The sequence below is a fragment of the Oncorhynchus mykiss genome, chromosome 11, assembly GCF_013265735.2.
Source record: "Oncorhynchus mykiss isolate Arlee chromosome 11, USDA_OmykA_1.1, whole genome shotgun sequence".
In the NCBI taxonomy this organism is placed as follows: Eukaryota; Metazoa; Chordata; class Actinopteri; order Salmoniformes; family Salmonidae; genus Oncorhynchus; species Oncorhynchus mykiss.
Window position 1 is genome coordinate 19,898,367 of NC_048575.1, and position 27,666 is coordinate 19,926,032.

The 27,666-nt window shown below is 43.3% G+C and overlaps 1 protein-coding gene across 3 annotated transcripts in view; it reads right to left on the minus strand.

Annotated features, from left to right (window-relative positions):
- The window catches only part of sema5a (sema domain, seven thrombospondin repeats (type 1 and type 1-like), transmembrane domain (TM) and short cytoplasmic domain, (semaphorin) 5A), a 193,809-nt gene that overhangs the window by 7,790 nt on the left and 158,353 nt on the right, over positions 1–27,666 (minus strand). For all 3 annotated transcript variants that reach the window (XM_036935136.1, XM_021620458.2, XM_036935137.1), the window contains 4 exons: positions 22,878–23,103; positions 9,761–9,970; positions 738–908; positions 450–605 (listed from right to left, as the gene is read on the minus strand). In XM_036935136.1, the coding sequence (XP_036791031.1) occupies positions 450–605; positions 738–908; positions 9,761–9,970; positions 22,878–23,103 (763 nt within the window). The remainder of the gene's footprint in view (positions 1–449; positions 606–737; positions 909–9,760; positions 9,971–22,877; positions 23,104–27,666) is intronic.

Here is a 27,666-nt window from a genome sequence, read left to right on the forward strand (position 1 = left end):
TCATATCACTGGAGCAGTTTTGAAGAAATAATAATGTTTTATTGGTTGCTAAGTGTTAGTTAGTCTAAAGCATTCTGCGGTATAAAATCTATTCGGCTCTGGTAGCTCGAGTAGCATTGTGTCCATTGATAGTATGTAGAACACATCATTGTTGAAGACATCAATGGGTGTGTTTGACTGAGCCTCAGAACTCAGAGAGAGAGAAAGAGGTCTAATTATCCAGTGGTGTAGTAGAAATCAATGTTCTGGTGTGTCTCACATTACACACTGTCAATAAGGGAGACCCCTGTCTGGATACACATAAATACTATCTGGTCTATGCATGTGTGTGTGTGCGTGTATTTGTGTGAATGTGTGTGAATGTGTGTGTGTGTGTGTGTGCATGCATAAATGTGTGCGTGTGTGTGTTTGTATGTGTGTGTGTTTATCAGTACGTATGTGTGTATTACCTGGTATAAAGTTGGAGTCAGGTGGGCAGGCCCTGGTCTCGGTGTGGTTTCCTGAACACTGGTTTCCAGTAGGGAACAGGATGTCACAGTGACGGACACGCAGCTGGGAGCCAGCACTGTCACACTGGGACCATTCAGACCAGTTAGACCAACTCTCTGGAGACAAAACATAACCACATCAGATTACTGGGCTGCTGAATACACATGCCAAGAGTCAAAGAGAAAACTGATGTTCTATGTGATTGTGTGTGTGTGTGCATGCCTACGTGTGTGTATGTGTGTGTGTACCTGGACATGATTGTGTGTTACAGAGAGCCTCTTCAGTGTGCAGTCCCAGACAGATATCTCCTCCGTAGGCTGGTGGGGGGTTGTTGCAGGTGCGCGTCCTCATATAGTGTCCCCCTCCACACGTCACTGAACACTTAGACCAGCCAGACCAGCACGACCAGCTACCGTCCACTACACAGGAGGAGATAGCGGGAGGGAGGTGTTGAGGCAAGTACTTGTTATTAAGTTGTTGAGAATTAGAGTCCATGTGTGTACTGTACAGTGTATGAGTGTGTGTGTGTGCCCATGTGTGTGTAAGTGTGTTCCTGTGTGTGTGACGTCTAGTGCTTGGCATCACACGAAGGGAGGAAAAACAAGAAGGACTTGGAGCAGCTGGATGAAACAAAACCTGCTAGCTGTCACATCTGAACTAGATCCAAACACACAAACACGTAAACATGTTAACACACACGCACGCACGCACACACACACACCACACACCACACACACACACACACACATTCACGTTAACACACACAAACACACGGTGTGACAGACAGAGGAAGGAGGAGAGGTCCTTCTGCTAATTAAACCAGTGTAAACATGGTAACAGAAAACATCACCAGGAATCAAACAAGAGACCAAACAGACAAACACAACCTTAAAGAATACTGTAATGTCTCGACGTCAGGGCAAACGCAAAATCTCATTGTGCTGTTCTTGCTTTGTCCTAGAACTGTCCTTCGTCCTCGACGACATGTCAGGGAAGGACAAAACCTCAAACGAAAAAAGGCCTCTCAGTAAAGACTGAGAACAAAATCCTTTCACTTCATCTGAGGAGAAAAATCTCTTTTCAGGACCATTTCAGAATTGGTTTTAAACAGCTCAACCTGTAAGGCACTGGCTGTGTGGTAATTGAAGTTCCCTTGGTCTTTGTCATCTCTGTGTAATTTCTCTATGGTAAAATGACACATCAGTCGATTCTTGCCTGCACATGATGGATAGTCTCATCTCCATCAGCCGCTGCAGAAAACTAGGAAAGATTCATTTGTTTCAAAACCAGATGGACTTCAGACATCTCTCTCTCTCTCTCTCTCTCTCTCTCCCTCAAAGGCCCTGGCTTAACCAGCGGATGGATTATGTCTTGAGGCGCGGCCTACGTCAAAAATATTATCACACTTCCAGACGAGGGCTAATTTAAGCTAAATTACTATTCATTATTATTCACACTATGCAAAGTTGCACCATTCCTATGAAATCTCTTCGATTCAGGTGACTTGATAAGTCTCCATTGTCTACATCAATAGAACTTGAGGGTGACTGCTGCTCCTGCAATTCAAGCCCACAGAATAGCTGTATGTTTAGTTAGCTAGCTTAGAGCTATAGTAAATTTGAATTTTAAATCTTTACAAACAGCATTCCATCCTTTGTTAAACATTTTAATTGGTTCTACTCAATGACATTCCTAAGGGCTGTCAACTTAATCTGAATCGAGCATTCCATTTTTTGACATTTTATCAGACATTCTTAACCAGAACAACTTACAGTAAGTAGTGAGTGTATAAATGGGAATCGAAGACTCAGTCCTGGCACTGCAAGTGCCATGCTCTACCAAGTGAGCCACACGGAACACACAGGGCTTATCCTGAAGTAACCCGGCAGTTCACTCCAGGTGAGTAAGTGTCAGAGGGGAAAGCTAAGAGCTAGCTACAGTGCCTTCAGAAAGTATTCACACCCCTTGATTTTTTTCCACATTTTGTTGTGTTACAGCCTGCATTTTAAATGTATTAAATTTAGATTTTTTTTGTCACTTCCATAAACACAATACCCCATAATGTCAAAGTGGAATGTTTTTCTAAATGTTTACAAATTAATTAAGAAAGAAAAGCTCAATTGTCATGAGTCAACCCCTTTGTTATGGCAAGCCTAAATAGGTTCAGTACTAAAAATGTGCTTAACAAGTCACATAAGTTGCATGGACTGAGTGTGCAATAATAGTTCAACGTGATTTTTGAACGACTACCTCATATCTGTACCCCACACATACACTCTGTAAGATCCCTCAGTTGAGCAGTGAATTTTAAACACAGATTCAACCACAAAGACCAGGGAGGTTTTGGCATGCCTAGCAAAGAAGGGCACCTATTGGCAGATGGAAAGAAGAAAAAAAGATGACATTGAATATCCCTTTGAGCATGGTGAAGTTATTAATTACACTTTGGATGGTGTATCAATACACCCAGTCACTACAAAGATACAGGCAAATCCAATACAACACATTATTGAGTACCACTCTCCATATTTTCAAGTATAGTGGTGGCTGCATCATGTTATGGGTATGCTTGTAATCATTAAGGCCTTGGGAGTTTTACAGGATAAAAAATAAACGGAATGGAGCTAGGCACAGGCACAATCCTAGAGGAAAACCTGATTCAGTCTGCTTTCTGTCAGACAACCTAAAACACAAGGCCTAATCTACACTGGAGTTGCTTACTAAGAAGACAGTGAATGTTCCCGAGTTACAGTTTTGAATGAAATCTTAAAAATATATTGGACCACCTGAAAATGGTTGTCTAACAATGATCAACAACCAATTTGACAGAGCTTGAAGAATTTAGAAAATAATACATTGGAAAATGTAGCGTAATCCAGGCGTGAAAAGCTCTTAGAGACTTACCCAGAAAGACTCACAGTTACAATTGCTGCTAAAGGTGCTTCGACAACATATTGACTAAGGGGTGTGAATACTTATGTAAATGAGATATTTCTCTATTTCATTTAAGATACATTAGCAAAAGTCCTAAAAACATGTTTCCACTTTGTCATTATGGGGTATTATGTGTACATGAATGAGACATCTATTTAATACATTTTGAATTCTGGCTGTAACACATCAAATTGTGCAATAAGTCAAGTGGTATGAATACGTTCTGAAGGCACCGTAGCATTAGCAGCTAAACCCTCAAGGTAACTGGGATGAGGGATCTTCGATCAACTCAAAGAGCATCAGTGAGAATGTGGTAGGTCAGCAACTCGATGCTCCCCATTCATAGCCTCATTCATGATGAGACAGACAGGTTTTCTCCAGTGAATAAATTAACAGCTAAAATCACAGCTTTGGTTCTGTGTCAGCACATACAGTATTATGATGGATAGTTGTTGTTGAAGGCGTTATCAGACACCGGTCAGGCTGTTAGCGAGATGCTAACTTTGCACTCCTTTCAAATAAGACGGATTAATAATGATTTGAAACAAACTCCTTGTTGTGTGTTTGTGTCTGGTGTGTGGGGTGTGTTTGTGTGTGTGTGTGTCTGGTGTGTGGTGTGTGTGTGTGTGTGTGTGTGTGTGTGTGTGTCTGGTGTGTGGTGTGTGTGTGTGTGTGTGTGTGTGTGTGTGTGTGTGTGTGTGTGTGTGTGTGTGTGTGTGTGTGTGTGTGTGTGGTGTGTGTGTGTGTGTGTGTGGTGTGTGTGTGTGTGTGTGTGTGTGTGTGTCTGGTGTGTGGTGTGTGTGTGTGTGTGGTGTGTGTGTGTGTGTGTGTGTGTGAGATGCCATGTGTTCTCTTTAATTAAGAAGCTAAGCAGGAGGATTTCCATTTAGATAGCACATTTCCTTCTACAGTCACTATGAACACTAATTTAATTACAATTGCTTCCTTTCCGTTCCCCCTCAGGTAGAAGACTGGAGGAACAGACGCATTGTCTTCTTTGGCTTTTCACAACAGAGATTGAGGCTCGCACACAAACGCACAAGTTAATGCATGCAAGAGTGCATGTGCACGCACACACGCACACAGCTCCCCGTAGCTAGCGGTATAATTGCCTTGAAATGTAATTACAGTCTTACACGCTGTGGGGATTGTGTCTCTGATTCCAGCTGTAAATTTGTGTCTTCGTCACACCTCCTGACTTAAACACATTCCTATTGTGTAGTTTTGTGCTTCATTATACTCATTATGAGGATATTTATTCTAATTTCTTTATTTCTTTATTAATTTCTCATGGATGTCATATTACTGAAGCTTTCGTGTTTTCACTCCGAGTGTAAATGAAAAGCACTCTACAAATGCAATTTATTATTATAATAATTCATATTATTATAGGGTTGTGTGTGTGGCTGTAGAGTAAGTGTGTACTATGTCTCACCTGGAAACAGAGTTGTGTGTGTGTATGTGTATGTACAGGTAACTGCCAAAATAAAGGAAACACTTGATCAAATGAAGGATACTAAGTATATTAAAAGTAGTTGCTTCCACACAGGTGTGGTTCCTGAGTTAATTAAGCAATTAACATCCCATCATGTTTAGGGCCATCTGTAAAAAAGCCCAGTTGCCCATCATTTGGGCTACCATGTCTAGAAGCAATAGTTTCTAACTATTTTGCTTTGCTCTGAGACAAGCATGGGGACTGGTCTTGATAAATCAATGAGATTTTTATTTTGACTGAATCTCTGTTTGGGTATTGGTTAGACCACAATTATACAATTAGGATGTAGACATGTTATGTTCTTAGTGTAACCTTTATTTAACAAGGCAAGTCAGTTAAGAACAAATTCTTATTTAGAAGGACAGCCTACTCCTTCCTCACCGTCAGGGAATTGAACCCCGGTCTCCCACGTGCCCGCATGACATGGGGATTCTTTAGCTAAAGAGCTCAGTACTGTACTCCCAACTGTCACATTGTACAGCAACATATTTTCCATTCCAACCTAACGGAAACCCAGAGGGTTTTTCATTATTCTTGGAATAGTAACACCATAATATTAATCAAATGAATCCCGAACTCTAAAAGTGTTTGGAAAGGTAGATACAAATAGTTTTTGACACTGTGGTTACAATAAAGAATGTAAACAATATGTAAACAAGATGTTGTGTTTATATTTACAGTAGTGATGGACAGCTGGGGGCATTTTGAAAACAGGTTTCCAAACACTTGTAGCCTGATTAGCAGGACAATAGACACTTTATAGCCCAGCTACTGTAGGTGTGAACATCCCCCTACCTGCAAAAAATGACATTGCGACCAAAGAGTGAGACAAATGGGACATTGTTTTCATCAAGCCAGCTTCTTTCTATGGTGCTACCCGTTCCAGGGTTAGGGCCGTAACCATGAGAGGACTTGAAAATGAGCCGGAGCTGATAGGATCACCAAAACTAAAGGTATTTTGGTTTCAGTGCATTTTCTTTAATATATATACAGTATATATATTGCCTATCAATGTGTAGGCATACAATGTAATACATTCGATAATTAAATAAAGGTTAAATAAAAAATGAAAAATATAAAAATGATTGTGTAGCAAAAACGTGAATGTGTTTTGTACACAGTATTTGTGTATTGGAGTCCCTTTTAATTCTTAATTGATCTACAGTTTCTATCATAGGCCGCTGTAATCGATGAGAACTCAGGGCGGTACCATTCTGCTCATCTGATGAAGGTGCACATGGATCAGATTCAAACTTTGAAGACCAAGATCAAGTCATTGAAGGCAGACCAGCAGAAAGAGAAACATTATCTGAGGGCAGCGATACGGGCGACAGCTGATGCTTTGGTCCAGAGCCAGGTGGCATTGGTAGAGAGTCAGGCGGAGAATGACGCGTTGAAGAGGGCGAGGAACGAGATGGAGTCACAATCCATGCCAGGTACACCTGTGAGCTCTGGAGCTCTACCTCCGACAGGCAGTCAACATACCTGGTGGGTTCATCAGGTCGTCGGTTCACCCTGACATTTCCATTCCTCTCTGACAACAGAACTTGACCAACTGCTCACCAGGCACAGCAAGGGGCGTCTGGACAATTACGCTGTTCTGCTATAGCCTAATAAACGTATATATAAACGCTTTAAATGCTTTATTATCCAAATGTAAAAGCATATACTGTACAGTACTGAATTTCTTCATCAGCATCTTTATGACTTATTTAATAAAATAATGATACAAATACTCTTTCAAAATGCCGATGTTAAATTAGTTATGGATCCCTAACAAATTACTATGGGAATAAATATCACTGAATTACAGAAATATTGGAACAAAGTTGTCTAATGAAGGGAAACAAATAGTTGCTTACTGGAAAATACTCTTTCAAACACACATGGTTACATTGTATAGCACCATCATGGCTATTAGCAGGTAGCTGGACAATAGAGGGTAGGGGAGAATTATATTGTCAAATATATTTCTTAGGTTGGCCGTGATTAGTTGCAATTTCAGTTTAATCCACCAGAAAAGACAAAACAAATAACACAACAAAACGTACTATTATTAGGATCAGTTAGGATCACCACTTTATTTTAAGAATGTGAAATGTCAGAATAAAGGTAGAGAGAATGATTTATTTCAGCTTTTATTTCTTTCATCACATTCCCAGTGGGTCAGAAGTTTACATACACTCAATTAGTATTTGGTAGCTTTGCCTTTAAATTGTTTAACTTGGGTTAAATGTTTTGAGTAGCCTTCCACAAGCTTCCCACAATACGTTGGGTGGATTTTGGCCCATTCCTCCTGACAGAGCTGGTGTAACAGAGTAAGGTTTGTAGGTCTCCTTGCTTGCACACGCTTTTTCAGTTCTGCACACAATTTTTCTATAGGATTGAGGTCAGGGCTTTGTGATGGCCACTCCAATACCTTGACTTTGTTGTCCTTAAGCCATTTTACCACAACTTTAGAAGTATGCTTGGGGTAACCTGTTTTTGAGAAATGTCATCTAATACTATGAGGTTTCATTGTCTGCTTATATGCCCCCTTTATCCTACGGTTCTGACTTGATGTACAGGGAAAATACTGTAAGAGCAGCCCATGTTCTGTATTCTGTCGTTGTACATTCCTACGACTACGTCCATCGTCGCTCACTCATTCATGTTTTAATCGAAATTACGGAATGCCTCTTATCCGCTCATCGTTCCCTTATGCCATAGTTTGTACATCTCAATTGTCAGCAGGAAACCACAGTCAGCCATGTTTTTGAAAAAGGCAGTAAACGAGGCTGAATTAACTGTTTGGCTGCTAGACAAGGCTTCGCTGATAGCCAGGTGTAGCGGTGGTAAGGATTCACTCCATGGTGCTGAAAAGAAAGCTCTGCTATTGGGACAACTTTATGTCGGCCCTAACAGATTGTGGGCACTGTTTGTCGCCGTTATAGTGCAATGAATGTATTGTTTAGTGTCTTTGCTGGCATGCATCTAGGAATGTTTTTTTCGAGTTTGCCCCACCAAGATTTACATGTTAAAATCCCCACTGCTTATATTCATTATAATGCCATTATCGCTTATGTGCTGAGTTTCACTATTTATCAAGAAGCTGTTAATGTGTTCCAACACACATGCCTTCTGTTTCATAGTTGTAACAAACCCAACCCACAAATAAAATGTATTGAACACTTGAATTGGTGTTTGGTGTTTATTTTTTTTACATATAGCCTACAATAACAAGCTAATGAAAATGCTATTGTGTTATTTTAAATACAATTACCCAAGTCCATGAGCACAACCTAATTATTCATTTTGTGATCGCATATATGAAATGTATTAATTACAATGTTAGAATGTTGCAGTCAGAATTAGTGGTGGAAGTACCCAATTGTCATACTTGAGCATAAGTAAAGTGAAAATCACCCAGTAAAATACGACTCGAGTAAAAATCTAAAAGTATTTGGTTAATATATTTTAGTATCCCAAGTAAATGTAATTGCTAAACTTACCTTAAGTATTGGGGCAGCAGGTAGCCAAGTGGTTAGAGCATTGGACTAGGAAACGAAAGCTTGCAAGATCGAATCCTCGAGCTGACAAGGTCAAATCTGGAGTTCTGCTCCTGCACAAGGCAGTTAACCCTCTGTTCCTTGGCCGTCAATGAAAATAAGAATCTGTTCTTAACTGACTTGCCTGGTTAAATAAAAGTATAAATCATATCAAATTCCTTATAGTAAGCAAACAAGACAGCACCCTTTTATTATTTGATTCGATTTTTAACGACTAGCCAGGAACACACTCCAACACTACAACACTCCAACACTACACCACTCCAACACTCCAACACTACAACACTCCAACACTACACCACTCCAACACTCCAACACTACAACACTCCAACACTACAACACTCCAACACTCCAGCACTCCAACACTCCAACACTACAACACTCCAGCACTCCAGCACTCCAACACTACAACACTCCAACATCATTTACAAACGAAGCACGAGTGTTTAGTGAGTCCGCCAGATCAGAAGCAGTAGGGATGACCAGGGATGTTATCTTTAAGATCAGCTTTAATATGGCAGATAGACTGTAGCTTCCATCAATGTAATTGTCTGCATCATTTCCAACCCCCATATACAGTGCATTCGGAAAGAATTGTGTTACATTACACCCTTATTCTAACATGGTTTCTGGTGGATTCAAATGAAATTGCAACCGACTTTCTATGGCTTCTTTTAAAATTATTTTTTAGATGATTTCATTTTCAAATAACCAATGTTCTCTTGATAAGTGTGTGAATTGGACCGTTTTACTGTCCTGCTAAGTATTACGAATGTACTTTTGGGTGACAGGGAAAATGTATGGAGTAAAAAGTACATTATTTTCTTTAGGAATGTAATGAACTAATAGTAGCTTGAAGGGGGATCGTCTATGCCCGGCGGTTCTACTGTTTAAGGGTATGTGTGTGTGTGTGTGTGTGTGTGTGTGTGTGTGTGTGTGTGTGTGTGTGTGTGTGTGTGTGTGTGTGTGTGTGTGTGTGTGTGTGTGTGTGTGTGTGTGTGCGTGTGTATCAGTCACCAGATCTCAACCCAGTTGAAGACTTATGGGAGATCCTGGAGCATTGCATGAGACAGCGTTTTCCACAACCATCAGCAAAACACCAAATTATGGTATTTCTCATGGAAGAATGGTGTCGCATCCCTCCAATAGAGTTCCAGGCACTTGTAGAATTTATGCCAAGGTGCATTGATGCTGTTCTGGCTCGTGGTGGCCCAACACTATTAAGACACTATGTTGGTGTTGCCTTTATTTTTGCAGTTGCCTGTATGTTCGCGCGTGTATCTCTATATCTCACCTGGGCAGGGTGTGACATTACACTCCTGGTACTCCTGAGCAGCTCCCAGGCAGGTCTGTCCTCCATGGCGTGGTTCAGGGGAGGTACAGGTCCGTTTACGGCTACGTATCCCTCGGCTGCAGTCTCTACTGCACTGAGACCAGGAGCTCCAGGATGTCCAGCCTCCGTTCACAGTGTGGCCAGAGATTTTACCCGACAGCAGCAGCTCTCCTGGTGGAGAGCGAGACGAGAGAGGGGGGTCAGGATGGAGCTGGGTGGGACAAATGGACTTACTTACTGAGAATTAAGAAATACATCATATTTATAATAATAGAACCAAGAGTTTTTGGTGACCAAGAAAAACTGAATCCCTGGAGAAAGACATCTACATGACTCATACATAGCCTACAAGACGGAGAGACTAAAGAGTTCTCCACAGTGATTTCAAAGTCTACGCAAAAGGAGCTACCAATCTCCGTTTGTGCCACTTTGAATGTGTGAGTGTGTGTGAGGTGTCTGACATACACTGGAGCTTAAAGTACATCAGCCTCAGTCTGTGCCGCACGCACGCACGCACGCACGCACGCACGCACACACACACACACACACACACACACACACACACACACACACACACACACACACACACACACACACACACAAGCTACAGCAGGTCCCCTAAAAAAGTTACCTTGACCTCTACAGCTCTTTAGTTCAGCGCGTTCACAACATGCTTGCTGAGAGCTACTGAGATCCTCTAATTCATGCAACTCTACGAGCATTTGACTACTGTATGATCCCTCATCTGACATGAGTTAACGGAGAAATCTAAATGAAATATGAAACTATAATTTCTATTAAGCTTCAATTACCGCATTCATTCATCATCAGAGGCTGTGAAAATGTCCCTTTCAGAGTGAGTCTGTCTGGCTGCTCTTTGTGCGAGACAGAGGAGTGAGATCAGGTCTTTGTGTGAATGATAATCACTCGAAACTAAATTACAGCGTTCGCTCCCAAACACTCCAGTGATGATTCACTCAATCAACCCACCCTGCTATTATCAACCGTCTGAGCCACAACAATGAAACCATTTCTCTCTCTTTTCATGCCCTTTTCTCTTTTCTCTCTGTGACCTTCCTTTGTCTCGTTATCTCTGCGTCTTGGAAATGTCCTTTGCCTCTATTTCTCTCCCTCTATTTTTCTGATTGACCATCCAGTTCCCCTGCTGTTGGGTGCTTTGTATTCTCCCTGCAGCCCTTTAGTAGAGAGACTAGAGTGTTTACCTATCACACGTACAGTCCTGACCTCTTCATAACTACACACAACCTTGGGAGTCAACATGTCCGCACGCACACACATGCATGCGCGCAGACACACATACACAAACACACGCGCACAAACACTCTCTCTACCTCACCCTGAGTTGGCAGGAGCACTGACAGGTCCTCTGAGGGCCCCTGCTTTTTATTGATTCTGAACAGGTAGTGGCACGGACAGCCCTGCCTGCCACAGTGACCTGCACTCTTTATCAAGCCCTCTGCTCGGTCGGGTAGAGGTACACACACACACACAACACACACAACACACAACACGCACACACACACACTTGAGGTGAGATCAGAAATCCCAGTCCGCCCAGTTGCTAAAACAAAACAGCGGCCTGTCTTCCCTTTTAAATGAGGAGAGTACTGTAGTTCCATTGATCTCTGTATCCACCATGTACAGTGGAGATAATTAGAAGCCACTCTCTCAGAATGCAGGGGTACTGTGCAATACAAACCCCTATCAGCTTACAGACCAGGACAGAAGAATAGAGTTAGCAACGTGATGTCTTTAGACTGTAAAAGTACAAATACTAAGTGTCCCACACACATTCACACACACATGAGATGAGATCAGAAATCTCTCCACAGGGGTGAGAGGTCTGGTGTGTGTGTATGTGTGTGTGTATGTCAGCGGATGCTGGTGGGAGGAGCTATAGGAGGATGGGCTCATTGTAATGGTTGGAATGGAATTCATGGAACGGTATCAAACACATCAAACATATGTGTGTGTGTGTATGTGTGTATTCATCTGGGTGTGTGTGTGTGTGTGTGTGTGTGTGTGTGTGTGTGTGTGTGTGTGTGTGTGTGTGTGTGTGTGTGTGTGTGTGTGTATGTGTGTTTGCATCTGGGTGTGTGAGTGTGTAAATCAGAAAATGAGCAGCTCTGGTGGATTACAGAGTTACGCCACAGCGCTGTTACAGTTTTCCCAGAGCTGTCATCTGGTTTGTCAAATACTCGCCTTGGGGAGAGATTCGAGAGCTGCTTAGTGTGTGTGTGTGTGTTCTTACATCGCTTATTAAAAGTTAGTGAGAGGGCAATTAAAACTCCCACCCTGAAGGGAAAGGGGATCAGAGAGAAGAGACACATACGTATGCACGCACACACACACACACACACACACACACACACACACACACACACACACACACACACACACACACACACACACACACACACACACACACACACACACACACACACACACACACACAATATAACTAACACCCAGTGATGAGGGCTAATTACCAGGGGACTTTGTATTTACTTTTGTCTGAGGTCGACAGAGGTAAGTTGAAGTGGAAGTGACATTGTAAAGAGTTTTTTGTAAAGAGGTTAACAGATCTATTATCCATCTGCTGAGACGGAGTGTGCTAATGAAAGACTTCTGCTTTATCTCAGATCAATTGTAGATGTGTGAGTTATTTAACATGTAATCCTGGTTTAGTGTACATATGATTAAGGGATTGAAGTCCCAATAGTCAAGTGTAGTCGGAGAGAAACAGAAGGGGTGAAAGAGCTGGCGTGGTAGAAAGAGAGAGAGAGAGAGAGAGGGTGATTTTGAACAATGATCGTCATAGTAACTACTAGTGCATCAACTACCCATAACAATTCTCCATTCCATGGTAAGCATGGTAAGAGAGGGGTAGCACAGTAGAAAGAGAGAGAGAGAGCGGTTTGAGAGGGATAGCACGGTAAACAGAGAGAGAGGGTGAAAGAGCTGGCGTGGTAGAAAGAGAGAGAGAGAGAGGGTGAGAGGGGTAGCACAGTAGAAAGAGAGAGAGAGAGCGGTTTGAGAGGGATAGCACGGTAGAACGAGAGAGAGAGAGAGAGAAAGAGGGTGAGAGGGATAGCACGGTAGACAGAGAGAGAGGGTGAAAGAGCTGGCGTGGTAGAAAGAGAGAGAGAGAGAGAGTGAGAGGGGTAGCACAGTAGAAAGAGAGAGAGAGAGCGGTTTGAGAGGGATAGCACGGTAGAACGAGAGAGAGAGAGAGAGAAAGAGGGTGAGAGGGATAGCATGGTAGACAGAGAGAGAGGGTGAAAGAGCTGGCGTGGTAGAAAGAGAGAGAGAGAGAGAGAGTGAGAGGGGTAGCACAGTAGAAAAAGAGAGAGAGAGCGGTTTGAGAGGGATAGCACGGTAGAACGAGAGAGAGAGAGAGAAAGAGGGTGAGAGGGATAGCACGGTAGACAGAGAGAGGGTGAAAGAGCTGGCGTGGTAGAAAGAGAGAGAGAGAGCGGTTTGAGAGGGATAGCACGGTAGAACGAGAGAGAGAGAGAGAAAGAGGGTGAGAGGGATAGCACGGTAGACAGAGAGAGAGGGTGAAAGAGCTGGCGTGGTAGAGAGATAGAGAGAGAGAGAGAGAGGGTGAGAGGGGTAGCACAGTAGAAAGAGAGAGAGAGAGCGGTTTGAGAGGGATAGCACGGTAGAACAAGAGAGAGAGAAAGAGGGTGAGAGGGATAGCACGGTAGACAGAGAGAGAGAGAGAAAGGGTGAAAGAGCTGGCGTGGTAGAAAGAGAGAGAGAGAGAGAGGGTGAGAGGGGTAGCACAGTAGAAAAAGAGAGAGAGAGCGGTTTGAGAGGGATAGCACGGTAGAGCGAGAGAGAGAGAGAGAAAGAGGGTGAGAGGGATAGCACGGTAGACAGAGAGAGAGAGAGAAAGGGTGAAAGAGCTGGTGTGGTAGAAAGAGAGAGAGAGAGAGAGAGAGAGAGAGAGGGTGAGAGGGGTAGCACAGTAGAAAGAGAGAGAGAGAGTGGTTTGAGAGGGATAGCACGGTAGAACGAGAGAGAGAGAGAGAAAGAGGGTGAGAGGGATAGCACGGTAGACAGAGAGAGAGAGAGAAAGGGTGAAAGAGCTGGCGTGGTAGAAAGAGAGAGAGAGAGAGAGGGTGAGAGGGGTAGCACAGTAGAAAGAGAGAGAGAGAGAGCGGTTTGAGAGGGATAGCACGGTAGAACGAGAGAGAGAGAGAGAAAGAGGGTGAGAGGGATACCACGGTAGACAGAGAGAGAGAGAGAAAGGGTGAAAGAGCTGGCGTGGTAGAAAGAGAGAGAGAGAGGGTGAGAGGGGTAGCACAGTAGAAAGAGAGAGAGAGAACAGTTTGAGAGGGATTGCACGGTAGAACGAGAGAGAGAGAGAGAGAAAGAGGGTGAGAGGGATAGCACGGTAGACAGAGAGAGAGAGAGAGAAAGAGAAAAAGAGAGGTGCTTTAAAAATAATAAAAAATCCCACTGGTCAGTGTCCTATTGTCTGAGCACAGGGAGAACTAATCTTTCTATGTCGGCTAGTGATGTCTGTGGGCAGATGAGACTAATCTATTGTCTCAGAAAGGAAGTGGCCTCAGAGCATCTGAACTGAAAAACATCACACACATTTCCATTTGAGTAATATCCAGAGCGACTTACAGGAGCCATTAGGGTTAAGCGCTTTGCTTAGGGTCACATTGACAGATTTTTAACCTAGTCGGCTCAGGGACTCTAACCAGCAACCTTTCAAAGAAAAATCTCTCTTATGTGTGTTCTGTCCAGTATGTCTCTCTGTGTGTGTCTCTCTGTGTGTGTGTCTCTCTGTGTGTGTCTCCCTTTAATTTTGTGGATTCGGCTATTCCAGCCACACCCATTGCTGACAGGTGTATAAAACTGAACACACATCCATGCAATCTCCAAAGACAAACATTAGCAGTAGAATGGTCCATATTGAAGAGCTCAGGGACTTTCAACGTGGCACTGTCATAGGATGCCATCTTTCCAACAAGTGAGTTTGTCAAATTTCTGCCCTGCTAGAGCTGCCCCGAGCAACTGTAAGTGCTGTTATTGTGAAGTGGAAACGTTGAGGAGCAACAACGGCTCAGCTGCGAAGTGGCAGGCCACACAAGCTCACAGAACGGGACTGTCCAAACTGCTTCTGGAAGCAACGCCAGCACAAGAACTGTTAATCTGGAGCTTCATGAAATGGTTTTCCATGGCTGAGCAGCCCCACACAAGCTTAAGATCACAATGCTCAATTTTTTTATATTTTTTTTATTTCACCTTTATTTAACCAGGTAGGCTAGTTGAGAACAAGTTCTCATTTACAACAAAGATGGACAAGATAAAGCAAAGCAGTTCGACACATACAATAACAGAGTTACACATGGAATAAATAAACATACCCGTCAATAATACAGTAGGAAAAGTCTATATACAGTGTGTGCAAATGAGGTAGGATAAGGGAGGTAAGGCAATAAATAGGCCATGGTGGCGAAGTAATTACAATATAGCAATTAAACAGTGGAATGGTAGATGTGCTGAAGATGAATGTGAAAGTAGAGATACTGGGGTGCAAAGGAGCAAGATACATAAATAAATACAGTATGGGGATGAGGTAGTTGGATGGGCTTTTTACAGATGGGCTATGTACAGATGCAGTCATCTGTGAGCTGCTCTGACAGTCGGTGCTTCAAGCTAGTGAGGAAGATATGCCAAGCGTTGGCTGGAGTGGCATAAAGCTCGCCTCCATTGGACTCTGGAAACGCGTTCTCTGAAGTGATGAATCACCTTTGGGGTGAACCAGAAGCCATGTATTACAGGTAACATCCGCACTAAGCTATAAGGTAGAGCTGCCACTTTGAAGGAGCGGGACTCTAACCCGGAAGCTTATAAGAAATACCTCCCATTTCCTCCGACAAACCATCAAACAGGCAAAGCATCAATACAGGACTAAGATCGAATTGTACTACACCGGCTCCGACTCTCGTCGGATGTGGCAGGGCTTGCAAACTATTACAGACTACAAAGGGAAGCACTGCCGAGAGTTGCCCAGCGACACAAGCCTACCGGACGAGCTAAATGACTTCCATGCTCGCTTCGAGGCAAGTAAAACTAAACATGCATGACAGTATCAGCTGTTCCGGAAGACTGTGTGATCACTCTCTTCACAGCCGATGTCAGTAAGGCCTTGAAACAGGTCAACATTCACAAGGCCGCAGGGCCAGGTAGATTACCCGGACGTGTACTCCGAGCATGCGCTGACCAACTGGCAATTGTCTTCACTGACATTTTCAACCTCTCCCTGTCTGAGTCTGTAATACCAACATGTTTCAAGTAGACCACCATAGTCCCTGTGCCCAAGAACACTAAGCTAACCTGCCTAAATGACTACAGACCCGTAGCACTCATGTCTGAAGCCATGAAGTGCTTTGAAATGTTGGTCATGGCTCACATCAAAACCATTATTCCAGAAATCCTAGACCCACTCCATTTTGCATACCACCCCAACCGATTCACAGATGATGCAATCTCAATTGCACTCCACACTGCCCTTTCACATCTGGACAAAAGGAACACCTATGTGACATTATTGCAACATAAATGTTAGAGTTTACATAGCTGGCCATAAACTGATGCTGCATTTCACTTTATGGGTTATGTAGGCTTCTGACCCATTGCTTTCTACTTCAATACAGAGAATAAAATGAGTAGGCTGTAGTTTTACATTAAAAATCAAAGTCTATCAGATTTCCAGTCCTTACAATTAATTACAGTCCCTTTAGAAAGTATTCACGCCTCTTGAGTTTTTCCACATTTTGTTGTGTTACAAAGTGAAATTAAAATGTTTGTAATTGTCATTTTTTGTCAACGATCTACACAAAATACTATGTAATGTCAAAGTGGAAGAAAAATTTGAATATTTGGAGAATAAACTAAATTTAAAAAACACTAATATATCTTGATTAGAAAAGTATTATACCTCCTGAGTCAATACATGTTAGAATCACATTTGGCAGCGATTACAGCTGTGAGTCTTTCTGGTTAAGTCTCTAAGAGCTTTCAACCCCTGGATTGTGCTACATTTATCCATTATTCTTTTCAACATTCTTCAAGCTCAGTCAAAACTGTAACTCGGCCACTCAGGAACATTCAATGTCTTTTTGGTAAGCAACTCCAGTTTAGATTTGGCCAAGTGTTTTAGATTATTGTCCTGCTGAAAGGTGAATTAATCTCCCAGTGTCCCAATGTTGTTGATCCATCCTCAGTTTCTCCTATTACAGACTATTTAAACCCTGTAACTGTTTTAAAGTCACCATTGGCCTCATGGTGAAATTCCTGAGCGGTTTCCTTCCTCTCTGGCAACTGAGTTAGGAAGGACGCCTGTATCTTTGTAGCGACTGGGTGTGTTGATACACCATCCAAAATGTAATTAATAACTTCACCATGCTCAAAGGGATATTCAATGTCTGCTTTATTTTTATTTTTTACCCATCTACCAATAGTAGCGAGGCATTAGAAAACCTCCATGGTCTTTGTGGTTGAAGCAATCCACTGCTTGACTGCGGGACCTTACAGATAATTGTATGTGTAGGGTACAGAGATGAGGTAGTCATTTCAAAATCATGTTAAACACTATTATTGCACACAGAGTGAGTCCATGCAACTTATTATGTGACTTGTTAAGCAAATTATTAATTTATTTAGGCTTGCCATAACAAAGGGGTTGAATAGTTATTGACTTATATCCTTAAGACATTTCAAATGTTCATTTTTGAATAATTTGTAAAAATTTCTAAAACATAATTCCACTTTGACATTATGGGGTAGGCCAGTGTGTGTAGTAGGCCAGTGATATTTGTTTATTTATTGAGGACTTCTTAGTCTACCCCAGAGACATACAGTATTATTTATATTTCTAAATACATGGTTCTGGCCTAGTTATGTTTTAGTCATGGTGGAATGATTGGACTCATTGCATCAAAATATGGTTGAAATAAATGCTGCTCTCATGGAATGTCATCGCTGAAAAATGCTATTTTTGTGACGTGAAAAATGAATGGAATTTGCTATAAACCTATTGTTTGCGTTTTTGTTGGTGACACTATAGAATTAGGAATTAGAATACTTTGTTAATTTATCTCTATTGATGACACTTTGATATCTCTATCATTTGCAGCTGTTGAAGTCTATCAAAAGTGTGAGAGTTCAGGCATGTATAATGGCCTTCAGACTTTATTTTTTTTTTGGCATGAATTAGATTAAGAAATAAAATCCCTACTTGGGGTCTTCTTAAATGAAACTCGTTTTTTGACAGTATGTGTGGAGCACAATACCACGGAAGAATTTACAAGGGAGGAACTCCCTCAAACGTTTATCTGTTGCAAGAGCACATTTTACAACTGCTGTCCACGGATCGCATAAGCAATGATTGATCGGCAGCTTAGCCTACACTTATTCAATTGAACAATTATTGGGTTAAAATACAACTATGCGGGCCTCCTGGGTGGCGCAGTGGTCTAGGGCACTGCAGCGCTAGCTGTTCCACCAGAGACTCTGGGTTCGAGCCCGGGCTCTGTTGCAGCCAGCCGCGACCGGGAGGTCGAGGTAATTTGTACATGGAGGTAGGGGTAAAGTGACTATGTATAGATAATAAACAGTAAGTTATGTAATTCGTTACTCCCCAACCCTGTGTACAGTAAGTAAGCCTTGTCCAAGCCACAACGGCCCATAGGGTAAGAGCCAGTGAGCCTTGTCTGAGCAAGAAAGACCCATAGGGCAGGAGCCACAACGGCCCATAGGGCAGAAGCCAGTAAGCCTTGTCCGAGCCACAACGGCCCATAGGGCAGAAGCCAGTAAGCCTTATGCACAAGCTCCTGTTTCTGTTTCTGTAGTAGCTTGATAAGCACACTTTCAGGACTCCCTCTACTCTCTTCACCTCCAGTTAATTCTCTCCTGTTCTCCATTTATCTCCCTCCCTCTCAATCCTTCTCTCTGTCCCTCTAGGCCTGTTAGTACAGTATAATGTATAGATAGAGGCCAGAGTTTTTCCTGGACTTGTCACAGGTAAACCTCCTGGTCCTATAATGATATAGTTACATGTGTGTGTGTAGCAGTCGTTATTCACTGATGACGACTGGAGTTTCTTCCTTCCAACCACTCGTTTTATGTGTATGATAATGTGTCATGTGTTTCATTGGAATATAAATCACAGTCTCAGTCTCTGGCTACGTATGGCGACATGCTATCGTTCTCTGAGTTTTACTATCTACTGTGATCATGTCTAGATACTTCTGTATTTCAGAAGACACACACACACACAGTAAATGCACAAATGTAGGCACACACACACACACTCACACACTTTATCAGCCTGCTTTATCACCGTCCTCTTATAACCGGCTAGGATGTGTTTGTGTGTGCGTGTGGACTCCAATCGATAGCGAATAGCCCGCTGCTAACTGTAAATCTTCATTGGGTGACAGTACGGTCCATTCCCACTGGGCTCTCATCATCTCTGGAGGATAGAGGGGGACTGATGGATCTTTGGCTTTGTGGCTTCATCACACACACACCGTGGCAGACATCAATACACAGCTTCAGTATGGAGGTGATTACTTCAGGACGGCCTCCTTGTATGATAACTACTGACCCTGGGTCAAAAGGAATATGTCATTGGGATGATCGGGCTACGTGTGGATGATCACATGCACACACACACTATCTGTCACACACACTGTGCACTCTTTGGATGGATGGATGTGGAGTGTGATAATGAGGAAGTGGGTCATTGAATCCATCCTCCTCAATGCCAAAGCACTGAATCTGTCACCCTTCTTTTGTCTCTCTCTCACCCTCCTTTTGTCACTCTCTCTCTCTCTGTTTGTAACTCTCTCTCTCTGTTTGTAACTCTCTCTCTCTGTTTGTAACTTTCTCTGTTTGTAACTCTCTCTCTCTCTCTCTCTCTTTCTCTCTCTCTCTCTCTCTCTCAAATGGTCATACATTTGGCAGGAGGTTAGGAAATGCAGCTCAGTTACCACCTCATTTTGTGGGCAGTGTGCACATAGTCAGACCTGGCTCTCAAGAGAAGACAGGCTTCGGCAGCCTTTCTCAATAGCAAGGCCATGCTCACTGAGTCTGTACATAGTCAAAGATTGGCTTAAATTTGGGTCAGGTATTCTGCCACTGTGCACTCTTTTTTTGTTGTAAATTCTTTCCAATGTGTCAAGTTATCTTCTTGTTTTCTCATGATTTGGTTGGGCCTAATTGTGTTGCTGTCCTGGGGCTCTGTGGGGTCTGTTTGTGTTTGTGAACAGCACCAGGGCCAGCTTGCTTCGGGGCTCTTCTCCAGGTTCATTTCTCTGTAGGTGATGGCTTTGTTATGGAAGGTTTGGGAATTGTTTCCTTTTAGGTGGTTGTAGAATTTAACAGCGCATTTCTAGATTTGGAAAATTAGAGAGTATCGGCATAATTCTGCTCTGTATGCATTATTTGGTGTTTACATTGAACACAGAGGATATTTTTGCAGAATGCAGAGTCTCAATTCGGTATTTGTCCCATTTTGTGAATTCTTGGTTGGTAACCGGACCCCTGACCTCACAACCATAAAGGGCAATGGGTTCTATAACTGATTCAAGTATTTTTAGCCAGATCCTAATTGGTATGTCAAATAACATGTCCCGTTTGATGATATACAAGGCTCTTCTTGCCTTGTCTCTCAGATTGTTCACAGCTTTGTGGAAGTTACCTGTGGCGCTGATGTTTAGGTCGAGGTATGTCTAGTTTTTTGTGTGCTCTAGGGGAACGGTGTCCAGATGGAATTTGTATTTGTGGACCTTTTTTGGAACACCATTATTTTTGTCTTACTGAGATTTACTGTCAGGGCCCAAGTCTGACAGAATCCGTGCAGAAGATCTAGGTGCTGCTGTAGGCACTCCTTGGTTGGGGACAGAAGCACCAGATCATCAGCAAACAGTAGACATTTGACTTCAGATTCTAGTTGGGTGAGGCCGGCTGCTGCAGACTGTTCTAGTGCCCTCGCCAATATATGTTGAAGAGGTTGGGGCTTAAGCTGCATTCCTGTCTCAACCCCCAGACCTGTGGAAAGAAATGTGTGTGTTTTTTTGCCAATTTTAACCCCACACTTGTTGTTTGTGTAAATGGATTTCATAACGGTGTATGTTTTCCCACTAACACCACTTTCCATCAATTTGTATAGCATGCCCTCATGCCAAATTGAGTCAAAAGCTTTTTTGAATTAAGCAAAGCATGAGAAGACTTTGCCTTTGTTTTGGGGTTTGTTTGTTTGTTAATTAGGGTGTGCAGGGTGAATACGTGGTCTGACGTACAGTAATTTGGAAAAAAGCTAATTTGACATTTGCTCAGTACATTGTTTTTGCTGAGGAAATGTACAAGTCTGCTGTTAATGATAATGCAGAGGATTTTCCCACGGTTGCTGTTGACGCATATCCCACAGTAGTTAATCGGGTCAAATTTGTCTCCACTTTTGAAGATTGGGGTGATCAGTCCTTGTTTCCAAATATTGGGAAATATGCCAGAGCTGAGGAGGATGTTTACGTATAACCAATTGTAATTTGAGGTCTGTATATTTTATAATTTCATTTAAGATACCATCAATTCCACAGGCCTTTTTGGGTTGGAGGGTTTGTATTATGTCCTGTAGTTCATTCAATGTAATTGGGGAATCCAGAGGGTTCTGGTAGTCTTTAATAGTTGATTCTAAGATTTGTATTTGATCATGTATATGTTTTTGCTGTTTGTTCTTTGTTATAGAGCCAAAAACATTGGAGAAATGGTTTATCCATACATCTCCATTTTGGATAGATAACTCTTCGTGATGTTGTTTGTTTAGTTTTCCAATTTTCCCAGAAGTGATTCGATTCTATGGATTCTTCATTTACACTGAATGCGTTCAGAAAGCAAAGACTATTCTGCTTGACTGAATCACATGTTGTCACCTCCACTTTTAAATTAGAATGATGACAGACCATTAACACATGGCTTTTTGTTGATAAAACCTGTTAGATGTCTGTCTGTTGCTCCTCATGAGGCTGTGAATCAACGTTAACACTGCCACCATGTCAGTTCATTAAAACCTCCACAGTCATTAACTTCAGAAGGCAATCAGAGTAAAGAGAGAGAGACTAAAGTTAGTAAGTCTTAACTTTCTTTCCGGTGCCCACCCATTGATGAACTTGCGGTATGTGTGCGAGTGTGTGTGTGTGCAAAGCGCTAGAGCTTTAAAAAGATATCCTCCTCCCATTGGGGCTGCGAGCAACTCAATAAACAAACTTTAACTGGTACATCTGTAACCCAAGCCACTATATTGCTCTGCTGTCCCTCCTTCTCTCCCTCCCTTTCCCTCCCTCCTTCTTTTCTTCCCTCTCTCCCTTTAATGGTTGGACCCCTCCTAAACAACATCAACAACATGTCAATTAGCAGCCTGTTGGTGTTTACGACTCTCTAATCTGAGATGGAAGAGTCAGACTCTGTGGTATCAGCCGAGGCGAATGAGAGTGAGAACCTGGGGAATTGGAGCCACAATGGTGCTTGTGTCAGGGAGAAGTGAGAGGGGGAGAGAGTGGGGAGTTGGATCCATAATGGCGCTGATGCGAGGATGCTAAAATTAGCAGCCCCAAACTGTTAAGTAGCTCTGTGAATTTTCATTGTGGAAGTTCATTAACACGTTTGACGTTTGGAAGCGCTGAAGGAATCAGCCCGGGACTGAAAACACTTCAGCCGATTACGATAACACTACTAAGAGACAGACAGAGAGAGAGAGAGAGAGAGAGAGGGAGAGATTGTGAGAGTGAAAGCCGACTAACATGCCTAGAGGGACAGAGAGAAGGATGAAGAGGGATGGCGATAAATGGAGAGATAGTGAGTGAGAGAGAACAGACTGGAGGTGAAGTGAGGGTAGAGAGAGTAGTCAGAGAGAAGTAAAAGAGTGTGCAGGTTCAGTTGAAGAACTAGTGTCAGCTGGGAGTTCCGTCACCACCTGACAGAATATCCCCCCCATTTATTTATTCTGTTGACTATGAAGTGTTCCACTCACCGTCAGTAGAGCATCCAGTGGAGCCATCACTGGAGCAGTACCTCATCTCTATTCTCTGTCGGCCCACCTCTAGCAGGGCAGGGTCCGGGACACGGGCCTTACAGGTGTACCGGAACCGCTGCTCGTAGTGACCGCCGTTGTCCGAGATGTTGACTGGCGTCCAGGGGGTCCAAGGGGTGGTCTTCTTCAGGTCTGGACACGGGAGGGTGTTACACGACTGGTACTCCTGGAGAGGGTGAGAGAGGGAGAGGGAGAGAGACAGATGGACAGACATCGAATTATAATTATAAGAATGGATATATATTTTTTTTTATTTCACCTTTATTTAACCAGGTAGGCTAGTTGAGAACAAGTTCTCATTTACAACTGCGACCTGGCCAAGATAAAGCTTAGCAGTGTGAACAGACAGCAACACAGAGTTACACATGGAGTAAACAATTAACAAGTCAATAACACAGTAGAAAAAAAGAAAAAAAAGAGTCTATATACAGTACATTATTATATGTACTAGTATTATTACTACTGAAATTAACTGTATTTCATAATCCTTATAGAATTGTACTGTATTTACTGAAATGCTGTACGACAATACTGCTTTCGCAATATCTACAAATTGCATTTCATGCCAATAAAACAATCTGAATTTGAATTTGATATTCCCGTGGAGAACAGAGAGGAAAGAGCAAAACTCATAGATTTAGAACTAGATGAATGTATATTCCTATTAACATTCTACGATGACTTTACCCCGTGGTGTTTGTGCCAAGCATAATTTCTGCTGACGGGCAGCAGGTATCACATATGAACTATGAAACAGTCCCATTAGACCCACGTGCTGAACGTGGCAAGTGGCAAACAGGCAGAAAAGGTCATTGATCAGATGTGATTTATAACAGAGGGAGAGGGAGGTGGGGAAGGGAAGAAGGATGGATGAAGGGAAGGATGGTGGGGAAGGGAAGAAGGATGGATGAAGGGAAGGATGGTGGGGAAGGGAAGAAGGATGGATGAAGGGAATGATGGTGGGGAAGGGAAGAAGGATGGATGAAGGGAAGGATGGTGGGGAAGGGAAGAAGGATGGATGAAGGGAAGGATGGTGGGGAAGGGAAGAAGGATGGATGAAGGGACGGATGGTGGGGAAGGGAAGAAGGATGTATGAAGGGAAGGATGGTGGGGAAGGGAAGAAGGATGGATGAAGGGAAGGATGGTGGGGAAGGGAAGAAGGATGGATGAAGGGAAGGATGTTGGGGAAGGGAAGAAGGATGGATGAAGGGAAGGATGTTGGGGAAGGGAAGAAGGATGGATGAAGGGAAGGATAGTGGGGAAGGGAAGAAGGATGGATGAAGGGAAGGGTGGTGGGGAAGGGAAGAAGGATGGATGAAGGGAAGGATGGTGGGGAAAGGAAGAAGAATGGATGAAGGGAAGGATGGTGGGGAAGGGAAGAAGGATGGATGAAGGGAAGGATGGTGGGGAAGGGAAGAAGGATGGATGAAGGGAAGGATTGTGGCTGGAAAATAAGGAGGGGGGACATGTGAGGGTATGATAATGGGAAAAACATGATACACAACTTTGAGTGACATTTTCATTTGACGTTCACTCCACCTGCAATAGGAGAGATGTCGGTCTCTGCCTTCCTCTCTGGCTGTTTGTTACAATAGTTAAAGTGAAAACCCCAGACCCACACAACAAAGCCCCTTTCCATCCTTGTTGTCTAACTATCTAATGTGTCTCTCTCTAATAGAGAACCATTGTTGCATGCTTTCTCCTCCGTTTTCCCCCTCTCCTTTCATTTCTCCTTTCCCTCACTCTCTCTGGTCCTTCTCCCAGCCAGCAATAAATACATGCTTTCCAGGGCACTGTTAGTGATGATGACATACCGATGTGCATGCAGCCTCAGTATGTCTAACGATCCAAGCGGCACCTGCTTATAACGACAAGTCAGATGAATAAAAACGAGAGGAGAGCAGAGGTGGGAGGGAGTGATAGGGTGATGCAGTGATACCGGGGGACTAAATTACACTATCGTCTTCGTCTCAGCGTCGTTTAGAGGGTGGAAGTTGATATGACGGCCATTCTCCCAGTTCCTTACTTATTCATGCTGAGTGAGGCCTTGAGTTGAGTGACTGCCAGACCTTGACCAAATAAGATAAAAGTCTCTTTTGTTCATCCATCAGGTTGTCACAGTGATTCTGGGGTTGGACAGAGGGGCTGGAACACTGCATCTCTCTCTCTGCATCTCTCTCTCTCTGCATCTCTCTCTCTCTGCATATCTCTCTCTCTCTCTCTCTCTCTCTCTCTCTCTCTCTCTCTCTCTCTCTCTCTCTCTCTCTATATATATATATATATATATATATATATATATATATACACCTCTCTTTGCCTCTATATCTCTCGCCCTCTCTCTCCATCTCTCTCCCAGCGTGGGCCCAGGAACAGGAGTCCAAGGTTAAAGACAGTAGGAGGATCCAGATTGGGTTACGTTACGGAGATGATGAATGAGAGTGTCATCCCCGTCGCCTTTCTGACTTCACACCGTCTAGATTAGTAACCATCAGCCTGCCACACATTAATATTAAACACCATCAAGCATCAGGAGGACCTGGCCCGGCCCCAGCCATAACAAACCGCCTCTGTCTTCAATAGAACTTCCTCCTTCTCAGCAATGGCTCGCCAATATTTAACATGATCCAATAAACCTAGCCAAAGATGAGTCAACGGGCCCAGTCTAGAATGATAACCTATTCTTCATAGTCTACTAATAGCCATATAGGACTGGGGAAGACTCGTTTAACCTCTTTCAGTCTCTCCCCAAGGATGACAAAAACAACACCCAGCATGCAACAGTAAACAGGAAGGGGGTGTTTGTTGTTGTGAGTTGTCCTCAAACAGTGTGAATTTGTAATGAGTGTGAGTGTGTGAGAATGTATTAGAAATGGACCGAGGGCCACGAAATAAACAGGTTCAATAGGTGGGAAATATCCCAAATAAATGTTGATTTACCCCTAAAACGTTCAGGCAAGTGTTCTCCTGTGTATTGTAATGACATTTTACACCAGATGATTTTAGGGCGAGCCGGGCACACCAATAAAATGACATTAGTGATGAAAAAAATAGGAATCATTGCCTGTATCTCTTCCTCTACACCCCCGTCACACATCGCTCCACTCGCAAACGCCTCTCTTCCGGAAAAAATTAAGGGAAACTGAAAACGCAGCAGAAATCATCGGAACGTGTAGAGTGGCATGTGGAACGCTAAATTGGATTCAATTAGTGCCTCATTCCTGCTGGGACCATTCATATGCATTATGGAGAGGACAAGAGCAGAGGAAAAAAGGGGAGGGGAACGGGATGTGCTGAGGTACATTATAATTCACAACCCCTCTAACAGACAGCTGCCCAGAGGCTGCTAATAGAATAATGCGTACCGCAGCCAGTTCAGCGTTCGACTGAGAGTATAAGGATGTTGGATATGTTCTTTACTGCTTCAGACACACAAGCTGTTGGGCTTTCTGTCCAGCAAATACAGTGTGTGTGTCTCTGTCCAGTCTCTCTGTCTGTGTGTCTGTGTGTCTGTGTGTCTGTGTGTGTAGGCCTACAGTTGAGTAATGGACTCAGGCATCTCCTGTCTCATTCATTCTCCATCCTAGACTCTCCTGGTTATTTTTCTAGGTGTTAAAAGCAGAGGGCCGGGAGAGGGGCGACAGAGGGTGATGAGAGAGGGGGATGACAGAGGAAAATGGGGGATGTCAGGGGGCCATTTGTGGCTTGTGAAAGCATTACCTAAACCCTTGCCCCTAAGCCTCTCCTCCGTTGTTTTATCAATGTGCCTGTCTGGAGGGTGTGTGTGTGTGTGTCTGTCTGGAGGGTGTGTGTGTGTGTGTCTGTCTGGAGGGTGTGTGTGTGTGTGTCTGTCTGGAGGGTGTGTGTGTGTGTGTGTGTCTGTCTGGAGGGTGTGTGTGAAGGGAGGCAGATGGACATACGTTACGTGTATGTGTCTGTACGTGTGCGTGTGCGTGCGCGCGCGTGTGTGTGTGTGTGTGTGTACGTGTGTGTATGATTGTGGGTGTGTGAGTATGTGTGTGTGTGTTGACGGTGAGTAATAGGGATCTTTGTCTCTGGAGCCTCCTAACATAATTACAGTCAGTCGTGTTTATATCACTGCACTAAGAGACATGTGTGACGGTGTGTGTGTACCTCTGGCCCTGCGGTTCCTGACACTACCCGTTCTGTTAGCCAGCCCAGCCAGCCCTGCTGCTAACTATCCATCCATCTCCCAGGTGCCTGCTTACTGTAACTCAGAACAGCTATGATATCTGCTGTGAGAAGAGAAGCAGTGTGTGTGTGTGTGGGACATACTGCTGTCTGTCTGTCTGCCTGTCTGTCTTCATTAATAGCAGCCTCTAGTATCCTGGGGAGAGAGGACAGATGGCTCATAAAAACATACCTCTTCCCGGTTTACGCTTCCTTTCCTGCGCTGAAATAAATATTCTCATAATTCTCTGTCTTTGCATGGTGGGTACAAATAGCAGAATAGACGCAAGGATGTGTTGATTTATCTGGGAAGATTTTACAACTTGTAGTCTACGTCTGGCATAACGGGAGCAATGATGAAGGAGTAGCCTTTACATGTATCACAACTATGGGTGACTATCTGATTACAGTTGCTTCAAGATGTCCACCATTGTTCCTGTACCCAAGAAAGCAAAGATAACTGAACTAAATGACTATCGCCCCGTAGCACTCACTTCTGTCATCATGAAGTGCTTTGAGAGGCTAGTTAAGGACCATATCA